The 13,259-nt window shown below is 39.7% G+C and overlaps 1 protein-coding gene across 2 annotated transcripts in view; it reads left to right on the top strand.

The window, feature by feature from the left end:
- The window catches only part of LOC146514046 (carboxyl-terminal PDZ ligand of neuronal nitric oxide synthase protein), a 51,802-nt gene that overhangs the window by 22,546 nt on the left and 15,997 nt on the right, over positions 1 to 13,259 (top strand). For both annotated transcript variants that reach the window (XM_085166476.1, XM_085166477.1), the window contains exons 3-8: positions 3,822 to 3,914; positions 4,021 to 4,079; positions 5,451 to 5,559; positions 6,216 to 6,357; positions 7,467 to 7,639; positions 12,740 to 12,901. In XM_085166476.1, the coding sequence (XP_085022602.1) occupies positions 3,822 to 3,914; positions 4,021 to 4,079; positions 5,451 to 5,559; positions 6,216 to 6,357; positions 7,467 to 7,639; positions 12,740 to 12,901 (738 nt within the window). The remainder of the gene's footprint in view (positions 1 to 3,821; positions 3,915 to 4,020; positions 4,080 to 5,450; positions 5,560 to 6,215; positions 6,358 to 7,466; positions 7,640 to 12,739; positions 12,902 to 13,259) is intronic.

Genomic DNA, 13,259 nt, shown 5'->3' on the forward strand with positions numbered 1-13,259 from the left:
AAATCGCATTTATTAGACCTCACAGTGTAGATCAATGTATGGAGGATATTTTTGTTAGTGTTAGTACTTAGGTAATTCAATTTTCAGTTCAATTCAATTTTATTTATATAGTATTTATATAGGCTGCTATCATGACAGGTTGGGGGTGAGGGGAGGAAGGCAGGACAAAAAATACTTGGAAGAGTGTCAGAGTTAATAATAACTAATAGCTCGCAAGCTAAAGTATTTTAGTCATTGTCATAGCAGTTGTGTTGTTTAGGTTTTAATTTCTGGTTTATGACCAGACACTAGCCTCATGATGCTAAAGTATGACTGTGATGCTAGTTTGCTGCATGCTAGTATTTAGCTCAAAGCACCACTATGACTGTGACAGTGCTCTTTTTTTTGGTCTCTGTTTTTTTGTATTCCTCAGTCTTACATTAGAAATCAGTTGCAGATAATCTGTTTGGTCTTGGAGCCCCAAAAATCTTTCAGAAGTTAATTCTGTTACTTTCAGGACTTACTTTTAGCTTGTAAGCTAAATTGCTTAAATCATTGTCATAGTAGTTGTATAGTGTAGTCTGAATGTATACTATCTTGCTGATAGTGATTTTTTACACAGCGTGGTTCTCAAAAAATAAAGAAATGATTTAAATTCTGGTTTATGACCAAACACTAGCCTTGTGATGCCAAAATATGACTGTAAACACCAAGAATGCATGCTAGTTTTTTTTTTCTCATGTGGTGAATTTGCCCTGTAGAGTCTATTATTCCTTGCATGCTCCATCTGCCTGTCACTTTGTTGCTGGAACGTGAAAGTGAATTTCCCCAATGAGGGACAATAAAGAATATTTCTATTCTATTCTATTCTAGTATTTAGCTGAAAGCTCTGCTATGGCTGTGACGGTACTCTTTTTTTGAATCCTGACTAGAATTTCTTTCTGTTTCTGTTTCTGCATTTCTCTGTCCTCTTCCACTTTAAAGACCTATTCTCTGTTTAATCAGCTCTCTCAGGACTCCTTTCTGTATAATTAGAGACTGAAACTTTAATCACCATGGATCCAGGGCTGAGAGAGCAGGGCAAATAGACACAAGCAGAAAATTATCACGAACGACGGTACATAAACACGGAAACGGGTGACAAAAATGACTTCATGGAGTCACAACAGTTATTTACTCTGTCTTTGGAGACATTCAGAGTGTGAATATATATAAAGTTAAAATACAACACAGATGTGACTCAGAATCATATCTGGTAGGTCTTGAATTCATAATGCTCAGCTAATTGCTATTTACTGCCATTGTATAGCTGAATTAAAAGGTCACAATTTCCGGGGGGTCCTTACGTAACAACGGTTGTCTCTTAACCTCCTTTCCGGTTGTCTCTTTGTATCTGCTCGCCTCTCCTCCTATGTTCTCTCTTGCATTTTATAGGCTTCTTACCCTTCTTTGTCTCTATACTTTTATTCACATTTATTTTGCATGCCAGCATCTTATATTCTCTTCTCTTCCATTCTTTTTACTCATTCAACAAACTGAAGTATAATCACATTTGCGATATAATATAGAAAATTTACTTTTGTCAAACAAATTTTTTGCTGAGATTTAGAAGAAAATATATGAATCTGACTGCATTTGGATACCTGAGTGTTTGCCACTATGTTATAATTATATTAAATCTAATGAAAACATTGGGACAGAGTTTTCCAAATCTAAACCTTTCATCAGTTTTACAGATATACAGAAGAAAGAAAAGAGACTCCACATTTTAAAGCCACTTAATCTGTTCTGTGCATTCTGGTTTTTAGTGCGTTTTTCATTTCAGTGAGACATCATGCGCATCTTTCCAATTTTCCACAATTAAATGTTTATTTCCATTGTTGTAATTAATTTATTTTATTTTATTTTTTTTGCAATAGCGTTGTCCTGACTCATTGTTCAGAAAGTCAGGTAATGAGGTACTTTGCACTGCTTTTCTCGTATAAACATTATATTTTGTTTTGAGAATGTTGGCATTGCTGTTGTGAAATGAACTTTTTACCACAGGCTAAAATGTTTACAGTGACTGATGTTAAATAAAGTTCTTAAACTAATGTAATGGAACTAATGTTATAGCTTGTAGTCTTTAGTAGGCTACTCACCAATCAAGCTAACATTTTGAATCTGTGTCCCGCTAACAAACTAGAATGCTAATATTTTACATACACAGTCAATAACAAACCATGTCAGCGCTTTAAAAGGATATTTTAATATTGTCAATTACATTTTAATAAAGTTTAAGTACACAGGATTATTTTTTAGCCTTACTGAATTGGGTATTGAGGTAGTACCAAACAATTGGTACCACAAAAGTGCAACTTCAATGATGCTGAAGGCTTTTTTTATATTAAGATGGAGGAAGGGGAGCTGTGGAAGTTGTTTAAGTTGAGCTGAGTTGAGTTTTCTATGCTAATCACAATCATGTTCTAGATCAGGGGTGGGCAACTCCAGGCCTCGAAGGGCCGGTGTCCCTGCAGGTTTTAGATGTGTCCTTGAACCAACACAGTTGATTTAAATGGCTAAATTAGCTCCTCAACATGTCCTGAAGTTCTCCAGAGGCCTGGTAATGAACTAATCATGTGATTCAGGTGTGTTGACCCAAGGTGAGATCTAAAACCTGCAGGACACCGGCCCTCGAGGCCTGGAATTGCCCACCCCTGTTCTAGATAGTAAGGTCTCAACATTTCCCCTCTGCAGCTGAATTTCATCTCATATTGCAGGCATATGTTACCAAATATAGTCCACAAAATATAGGCATTTTGGGACATGAAAGATGGATGTTTCCTGCGGCCTCACTGTAAGCCATTATAGCTCGTAGCTAACAAGAGTTGCTTCTTATTTATAACTGATCTGAGTTGACAGGCCAGACTTGCTAACTTCCTCGGCAGAGTGCCTGGCCAGCTGATGAGGTGGAAACGTGTTAGTCACTCTGTGCAGACACAGCTGTTGTGTACTTCTCAGCTAACAGAATGAAGACAAACCCATACCCAAGGCCTTGTACTTAAATGTTGTTTAATTTAGTAGGATAGTTTGTGTTCCAAGAAGAGATGTGGTTCAGCTCTGCAAGGCCACAGTCTTTATAACACGATACTCGATGTACTCGACTTGCATTGCAGCTGAGGGGCTGTTTCGTCTGTCTCTGAGAGCTTTGGTGAAGTTTTTTTTTTTCTTGGCTGCAAATGTTTATCAGACTTGATCAGAATTCTTATTGCAAACTGCCAAGCCATTAAAAATGCTGATAAATTAAAGTGCACTGCCGATTTTGTTTTAATGCTGATAGATTGTTCTCTTAATGCTGCCACCCTGCCAAAGCAAGACATCTCTCACTGCAGTGAAGAACTGGAGTTGTTGGTATATGTCTACGATGCGACTGTATAACAAGTATGAAACACAATGTCAGAGTGAATTTTAAGTGAATTACAGCAACCAAAATCCCTCTAATCACGTTCAGTGTTGGGTTTGAGCACGTGATTGACTGATTCGGTAGATGCATTAATGAGCAGCTGAACAGGTGTACATAAAAAGTGACTGGTGAATGTAGTTTCTAAGCATTTTTGCAAAGGTATCTGATTTCATCCTGCACGTGTCTTCAGATAATCATCTCCAAGCAAACAGATGGAATTAGGAAATTGCTATAAAAGACTTATTTTCTATGATCATTCACTATTGTGCAGTCTAATTCTTACTTAGTTAAAGCTCCACTACTGCAGCAGTCACATTTCTATCCTGCAGAAAAGATAAGATGCTCTTTATGTATGCATGATTAATATTCCGATCTACTTTTTTTTCATTTACTTTCCCAGTACGAATTCAAGGCCAAGAACATCAAGAAGAAAAAGGTCAGCATCGTGGTGTCTGTGGACGGGGTCAAGGTGATGCTAAGGAAGAAACAGAAGGCAAGCTACCAGAATCCAAAATGACCGTTTTCTCCTGGATTCAGAAATGAACCACCTCCACGAGAATATTAGAAGTGAGATATAAGCTCTTTCTTTTCATTCACAGAGAAAGGAATGGACATGGGATGAGAGCAAAATGCTGATCATGCACGATCCAATATACAGGTCAGTGCACCTCTTGAAACAAGTTCATATCTTCATATATAAACAAGCCATAAAATCTCATCTTCCCTTTTTCAGTTATATACTCAGAAGATAAAGCTGTCTGATATTCAGCACAGTCTGTTCTTTGCTCTCTGCATCTTGATGTATGCTTTACCCAAAGTAATTGCTTTGAGTAGACTACAGGTTATACAGTGTACCCCTCTAAGTGGATATTTTGTCCTTTACTGCGGGCCCAGTGGATGTAGCTTTTGCATGCTTTACATGTCCTCACGTGTACGTTGCTATACATAATGGGTGGCTATATATGGAAAACGAGGCTACATTCATAATACATAGGGGACAGCTTATGCATGCACTGTAGTTAGCGAAGCATGTTTCTGTCATTGTTTAATTTTTTTTTTTGTCAAACAATCACTAGTTGACAAGGTGAAGATGTCACCTGCTCCCAAACGATTTAACTCTAACGTGTCAAAATTGTACTGCATATCAGATGCTAGTAGGAGTAAGGTTTGTGTGCAGTCAAAGATTTGTGTGCAAGTTGATGTAAATTATGGATAAATCTGTGAGAGGATCTCATTTGGTAGAACCACACCTCACCAAGGGTCTTAGTGATGTTCAATGTAATTATCCTTTCTGTGTGTGTAAGTGTGCTTTTTGAGCAGTAGGTCGTTATAATTTGTTTGCCTGCTTCCCAGTGGAGACATTTGACAGTAGAGGAGCTAGAAACAGATGAAAAATTGACCTGTACCAGTTTACTGCACTGGCAGTAGTGTAGTATCAACCATGACATAATGTCTGTACAGTATAAGCCACAGTAGTGTAGTACAGTAGCAGGTGTCTTTAAAAAGTACGTATTGCTCTTTTACTTGATTCTGAAGAAGGTGAATTATTTGTGCTTGATTAATGGCTCCACACCCTCATGATATAGGATTTTAAGACCCATAACAAAGCCGATGTTCTGCGATCACGTTAAAGCCACTAATATTTTTTTCTTTTAGAAAAAAAAGTCCCTTTCAGTTGTTATGTGTAGTTATTTATGAATTAATTTATTAACTTATTTATGCTCTGCCTGGCTCTGCTGATTGTTTGTGACACTCCAAACACACGTTGCCAGTGGGGAAGTTGCAAAGTGCCCTCCGGTGGACAAACTATGCAACATCAACACAGACAAAGTAGTTGAACGGTGTTTCTCCTGTCTATTTTTCAGCCATTATAAACGCCAATACTGAATCATTTGCAGATAAGCAAAAGGCAAATATCCTGGCGCTGCTAAATCAGTGGGGCTCTACTCATTTATTTGCTATTAAATACAAATGCCTAATATTAAAAGGCAAGAGAGAGTTTTTTTTAAATCAGCTGTCGTGTTTTCAGGATTTTCTACGTATCACATGACTCCCAGGACTTAAAGATCTTCAGCTACATTGCAAGAGATGGCTCCAGTAATTCCTTCAGATGCAACGTCTTCAAGTCAAAGAAGAAGGTACAGTTTGACTGGCTCACACGCCTTCTAACCAGACTCATGAAAAGCTTATTATGGATCTCCGCTATGTCCACTATGATAGTTACAGCCATTTGAAGTTAGGGCCAGCAGAGCTTGGTTACAGGGGCATAGCTGCCTTTAGAGGCAGAAGAAAGAAAACACTGTGCAGAACACATCAGGTCTGGTAGTTTAGTATTCTGTGATTTTCACTTTGCTCTTTCATTCAAGAATATTTCATTCTGATGATATCAGCTCTGTTATTCGATATTTGGTTTTAAATTTGATTTAAGATTCAATTTGTAGTGGCTTATTTAATATTCGGTGGCTTACCAGATCCACAACATGCTGTGAATACAGAACAGATGCACTCAAGGACAAAGATTACAGCTGCATATTTGAGACGAGGATCTCTTTACCTTTCCTTCTTTTTATATGTCCGCAGTTTTTTGCAAGTTACTGCTGCTCTTGTTTTTACATCAGTCATGAAAATTGTGCCACAAAGGGGATTTTGTTTTTTTCCAATTCATAAAGTGTCAAAATTACTAATAGTTCATATTTAAAACTCGTATTAGGCTGATCAGTGTAACTGACTTATTTTGCTGTACTTCTGCTCTAAGCATTGATTCCTATCACAATGTTCCTCTTTTCTGTGGCAGACACAGGCCATGCGTATCGTGCGAACAGTAGGTCAGGCGTTTGAGGTGTGCCACAAGCTCAGCCTGCAGCACGCCGAGCAGGACGCTGACGGGCAGGCTGACGGAGAAAGTGACAAGTCAACAGAGGAGCCCAGCAACCACGGTGAGGACAACATGATGAGATTTACTAATTTTTGTGATCCACAATTCTGTCAGTTCTAATTCAGATTACTATCTACACGTTTATTTATTTATTATAATAAATATGACATTAAAATGGAGCAGCACTGTTACCTCACAGCAAGATGTTCCCGGGCTCAAATGGCCATGGACACGCCGTGTTTGGGTTATCTCAGAACACTCCGGCTTCCTCCCAAGACATGCAGTTAGTGGGGTTAGGTTAATTGATGATTCTAAATTGCCCATAGGGCTACAGGTGAGTACTAATAGTTGTCTCTCTCTCTGTGTTAGCCCTGCACCAGATTGGCGACCTGTCCAGGGTGTACCCCGCGCTTGCCCTATTGCACCTGATCTAAATCATATAATATACAGTTGGTTTTCTGGACACATGTCTGTTTGTGTATATTGTGGACTACAGTGTATGTTTTTAAGGATTTTAAAGAACATAGATTTTTTTAAAGGCAAGCTTAAAAATAAGAAAAGAAACCATCCCACGTTAAATTTGGTGAACACTGTAAAAGAGAGTATTTATCAGCCACATGGGTCACTTAGGTTTGACTTTGCCTTTCTTCAGTCTGATTACATGCTTTTTCATGGCATAAATTGAACTGTCAAACCTCACCATCCGATTCATTTAGAACGGTGATTGAATGGTAACAGGCACGTGACTGGTTACACCGGGATGTAAATGAATCTAAGGAACAACATTAAGATAATATGTAGTGTTTGAGTGTTTTCCAAGGCCTCGTGCTGAGTACAGTTTGTGCAGGTAGGATGAGGGAAGCAGTGGGAAATATTCCCATGATTACAGCTTTCAGGTTACTGGAGGAAAAAAACTGGGTGATTGCCAGTGTTGCATGTAATGAGGGTAATTTTCAAAGTGACTGAAATGTTATCTGACATCAGAGAGCTAATCATGACGGGCGGGTATGTGTGTGCTTGAAATAGCATTATTATAGAGTTATATAAATTAGGGCCGTGTTTGTTTGATAGGCGCTTGTTCAGTAAATTACTCTTTAAGTTGGACATGTGAGAGAACATCTAACATGTACAAGATGTGGAGATGATCCATTTTTGTGTATTCCTCTACAGGTCGCACACTGACGGGGGCAGAGCGAGGGGAAGATGATCAGGACAGCAAACATGAGGGACGACGAGGAGGAGAAGATCCTGCAGCTGGCAGCTCTCTGTGTGAGAAGGCAGTGAGCGAAATTCTCCAGAGCTTGGCTGAACTCAACGTCGTCAAGCCTGGACAGACCATCATGGTAAGATACTGTAAGACAAAGCTGGAACAGGTTTGACATATCAGGTACATGTACATACAGAAACATGTTGTTTTATTATTCATGAAGCTCAGGATATTTCACCTAATACACAGGTTTTTATTTTATGATATATTTCCCTTTCTGAAAAGCCATCAGTCTTACTCTGTATTCCACACAGAAGTTATGGTAACATTTTGTATGTCACCATCTTATTTATTTTTCAAACTCACACGATTACATTTGGACAACACGTTAGAGCTGGAAGGGTTTATTTCCCATTTCCAGCATTAAGAGAATGAAATAAATTCCAGCCGAACAGCCTCGTTCACATACAGTCTACTGTAATAAGTGGATGCATACATTCATTTGATTACTGTAGAGAGGCAGTTTTTGTTGTTTTATTGGAGGTAAGGTAAGATGAGCATGGGAGCCAGTCGATGTTATCGGTTCCTTCATCCTCCAGAAACGTGCATATTTTTGCTACATGAAGCTCAGCATTGTCCGGTGGAGCCCAGAACTCATTGCACCAACACAGGGTCTCATGATGGATCCAAGGATTTTATCCCAATACCTAATGACAGTCAGGGTGCCGTTACTTAGTCTGTAGCGGTGTATGCATCCCTCCATGGATATGCCTCCTCAGATCATCACTGACCCACCACCAAACCAGTCAGGCAGATAACATAACGTTATCCATGGCTTATCCAGACCCTTTCATGTTTGTCACATGTACTCTGGGTGAACCTGCAGTCATCTATGAAAAGCACAGGGCACTAGTTTTAGCTCCAATTCTGATATTTCATGACAACTGCCAGTCGGGCTCCATGGTGTCAGGCAGTGAACACAGCGCCCACTAGAGGATGACAGGCCCTCAGGTCACCCTCGTGAATACTATTTCTGATTGTTTGGTCAGAGACGTTCATGCTGGTTGTCATCTTGTAGCTCTGGCAGTTCTCATCCTGTTACTCCTTACACAAAGGAGCAGATACCTGTCCTGCTGATGGGTTAAGGACCTTCTACAGCGCTGTCCAGCTCTACTACAGTAATTGTCTGTCTCCAGGAATCTCCTCCATGCTATTGAGACCGTGCTGGAGGACAGCAAACCTTTTGGCAATGGCACGTATTGATGTTGAATCCTGGAGGAGTTAGACTCATGCTACCATTTCAATGGCCTCCACCTACAAAACAGTCAACAATATAAAGCGCCTTGAGGCGACTGCTGTTGTGATTTGGCGCTATATAAATAAAATTGAATTGAATTGAATTGAATACAAAACCATTTCTGTTTTGTGTCCCATTGTTCCCCCTCTGTCGATAATTTCATTAACACCAAAGCAGCTGAAACTGATCAACACCCCCCTAACTCACCTGATCCATATCCCACAAATTAACCGACTTGATGCTGTACTCTGATTAAAAATTCTCCCTTCAATTTAATGCCACAATGAGAAACAAGCTAAAAAACAAACTGCCTTAATTGGCATCATTCATAAGCACAATCTCAGTTATAACAAAAAGTCTCTTTGTTTTGAAAAATCACACAAAGAAGCAGCACAAGCCAGGTCTTACTTACGGAGAGTACAGGGACTATTTCCCAAGCACTTCTATGAAAGCGTACTAACTCTTTAACTATGCCAATATTTTTATTAAACTTGACATGCAGAATTCCCTTACACTGCAGTATCACATTCACAAACTTGTACTATAAATGCCCGTGTTTTATACGGGAGTATATATTTCCACCACATTTTCCATGTGGAAGCTCCTGTTTTATTTCTGACACTGGCTGTAGGTGTGAGGCAGGAGTTTTCACACTGTAATGATGACTTTCATTTTTGCATCAAACGGCTTCTACCTTTGTAGCTGCAGGGCATCAACTCTGATTCATTGCTTTGGCTCTGGTGGTGTTTTGATACTATAATCTAGGCATATCACTGCCAAATGGCTCATTGAACTAAGTAAGTACAGTATAGTGCTTTCTCATCTACTGCAGTACCTGACCACATCACTGACTGCAGTTCTTCATGACTAATAAAAGATGCTATTTGGCAGCCTATTGGAGACATAAAATAACCTGATAACTCTTGCATGAGGTGGGAAATAATAGATTTTGGTTAGATTGTGTTTAACATGTGGCAGAGCTTGAATCCCTGTGAAATTAAAAGCTGACGATGATCTTTCTTTATGGTTTTGAGAGCAATAGGAAGAAAAGATGCAAAGGCTTTGGTGTGTTATGATGTCTTCCTTTTGGATTTGTCACCAGGACCAAGTGTGGCAGGCACAGCTGTTATCATGCTACTAAAGGAGGGAGAGTGCAATAGGAGCGAGGAACCTGAATATTTTTGCTGGCTGGGTAAGGGGGACACTTAATCCCAGAAACCCAGCGTGTTCCCTTTGATTTTCTGAGAAATGCCACCGTAATCCCATTGAGGGGTTCACCAACATCTGCACCATGAAGATAAGCAAGGAGGGAATAAGAGAGAGTGAGCAGCTGGTAAAAAAATAGATGAAGGAAGGAATAATGAGAGATTTGGATATCAGGAAAGATGCAAAGTAAAGATGACAAAGGGACTGGCTGTATTTGAATGCCAGGATGATAACCTAGAAATGAACAGAAATGCCCCTGACACCATCTGAAGTGTTAAATCAGCTTGCATTTTTAAAAGTATATTTTGTTAGACAACTACTAACCCTGATTTTCATCAGTTGGAAGCTTTTTCATAATTTTTTTAAGCTAATAATGTACATTTAAAATGTTTGTCTGTGAAGATTCTCAGCCATTCAAGTCATCGTAGTCAAAGGAGCTTGCAAAGAAAAGCGTCTGGACTTCTTTAAGTTGCTTGAAGACGTTTCACCTCTCATCCGAGAAGCTTCTTCAGTTCTAAGGTCAAATGGTGGGGAGTCCCAGATTTAAACCTAGTGGGAGTATCCCCCCACAGAGGGACAAAAGGACCCCCTGATGATCCTCTAATCGCCTGAGCCAAGGTGTGAAACTGGGTGTGGGTCCCAATCAGCCAGGGTCAACCTGAAACCCTGGCTGATTGGGACCCACCCTTAAAGTTTTCCTTAACTAGAATTCTTAAGTAAGTGAAGAGTGAAACATTTTTTTGCCCAAGGCTGTATATAAAAGATGGACATGGCCACTGTGATCCCCTACTGATTTGTAAACCACCATTTTACTTATAGTTTGTCATCTTATGCGTCAGTCACACAGGCCTAGAGACGAGTCAGGGACCCTCTGACAACCTCTGGTCACTGGTGAAAAATGTGTATTCCCAACTGGTTTGAGAGTGGTTGCTGGCTATTGCTGTGAAATTGCTTATAAAGGGGGCACTGGATTAAAAAGCTCTTTGTGGTTGCTAACACTTTGTTGCCTGTAGTTCGTATGAAAGAAAGCTTGTCTGCAGGCGGTAGTAAAACCCACGCTGTTTGACACAAACCTCTTCAGAGTAAAAGTTGTGCCTCACCCCTGCAGCTAACAGATTTCAAAAGGCCCAGCTTTTACTTTCAAGGCAAATGTTTTTCATTTCTAGTTTGTGTTGCACTTTTACCAGTATCCGCTCGTAGAGCAGTTAGCAAGTGTTTGTAGACATGCAAACATCCAAACCGTGGGTAACTGCGGCAAACAGCTTCCAACCAACCAAAGATATCACAGAGAATTTTTCAGTACAGCACTTTGTACCTCTTTGAAACCAATTTCATCTACCAAGTACCAACAGCTTCCAGCAACTGTTTGCCTACTGGAAGGGGATGGGTCACTGACTGGTTGTAGGCCTATGCAAATAGAGTTTTAGCAATCAGTTTCACAGTGTCTGCCATCAGCCTCTTACCATTTGATATGTTTTTTCCTCTGAGTCTGTGAAACTAGGGCCTTATGTCGCCATCTTGTTTTTTAGTTTGCTTGTTTGCCTCTGTTTAAACAAAAGAGTAGCAAAGGTGATGCACTCTAGCTCTAGCTAGCTAACTTGCGTAGCACAGCATGTCCTATGTTAACTATGATGATTCAAATTTTAATTAGCCAAAAAAACAGGCTGTAAACAAAATGTATTTTTTGTTGTACATTTTGTTGGTTACTGGTTACTAAGGTGCCGGCCTTAGCCTATCCCAGTGGTGGCTTGAAGCATGTGACATTGTTTTTATTAATTCCCATCAACTTCAAAAATAGTAAGGATGTTAGAGACTAAAATGGACAGCTCTTGTGTAAAATGAACAAAATGGTGTTCATAAAGTTATGATCACTATAGTTTGTTGCTCATAGTTGATTAAAAATGTGGTAAAGCAGACTTGCTATGTGTCAGTGTCAGAACCTGTGAGAGCAACATTAGATACATTGATACATTAGAGCTAAAACCTCATCTTTAATGTAATGCCAGTGAGCTGCCTCTCATAAAAATCTGCCTGAACCTGAAAGTACATTACAGTGTTCTGCCCGCCCTCTAGTGGTGAGATGTGGCCTTTACATTTTCTTTTCATTTCATTTCATTTTAGTGATAACAAGTGGTGTAATTATACACATATAAATCTTATGTTTTATATGTTTTATATGTATGTTCTGTCATGAAACCATCACCACACATACAGACACACACAAAACCTCCATTCCTTGATGACTGCCAATACCCCAGATGCAGAAACCCACAACCTATCTGCCCTTCTTACTGTGCAAGGCAGGAGGGGAAGTGAGAAGCTACTTAAGGAATGCCCTATATCTCCAGGAAATTTTATGCTACCAGAGATCATCTGGAAAATCGTTAAAAATGTGTTACAGGACAGATGGAGGCAGGATGGAAGGAAACGAGAAGATCATATGGTAATGAGCATATAGCTTATAGAAGTGGCATTACAGCAGGGGCCCCTCGGGAGCTCAGTGGATGACTATCTTGGTCTTGGGGACAGAACAGGAAAGTCTGTATCCCGTTAGTATGGTAATTGCATTAATCTGTCCAAGGTCTATAAATAGGTCATGTTATGCAGCTAGGACATGCAGCTAGCAGCTCCGTGGGTTCTGAAGGCTCAAACCTCATACCTTCATCCCAAGCCAGCCTGTTTTCATCAATAAGTGTGTTTTTTTCTCTCTCCGTGTTGTTTGTCTGGGGTTAGGACTTCGATCGAAGGTCCCTCTTCACTGTGACATCCCAAGGCATTACTCCCAGCAGCCCTTGCTCTCCTTCTATTACTCCGCTGGCATCACAGCACTACCTGCAGCTTCTTCAGCAGCAACTGCAGCAGCAGCAGCAGCACACACACGTGGCTGTTGCTCAGGTAAGAATCATATACACACAGTCTTACAGCGTGTACAGCATTAGACACACACACAAAAATCCCATTATGCCCACAGTACAGAATACTTTTTAATCCTCTGCTGTACATGTAATAAAAATACAGATTCAGAGCTTTAAGATGAGATTCACTGTAACTGGACTTAGCTGCACGTCAGATATTAAGTGGTAAATGTCTCTATTCACACTTCATAAATAACTAACATTTTAAAAAATTATATTATGTTTTTTATTATCGTCTTCTACCAGCAGGATTTCAGATTATTAGTGGCACTTTGAAGATGACATCTCATTACTCAGAATTAAAATAAATGATTTTTGCTATTGCCAGTAACTTTTTA

Source organism: Neolamprologus multifasciatus, chromosome 7 (assembly GCF_963576455.1).
Source record: "Neolamprologus multifasciatus chromosome 7, fNeoMul1.2, whole genome shotgun sequence".
NCBI lineage: Eukaryota > Metazoa > Chordata > Actinopteri > Cichliformes > Cichlidae > Neolamprologus > Neolamprologus multifasciatus.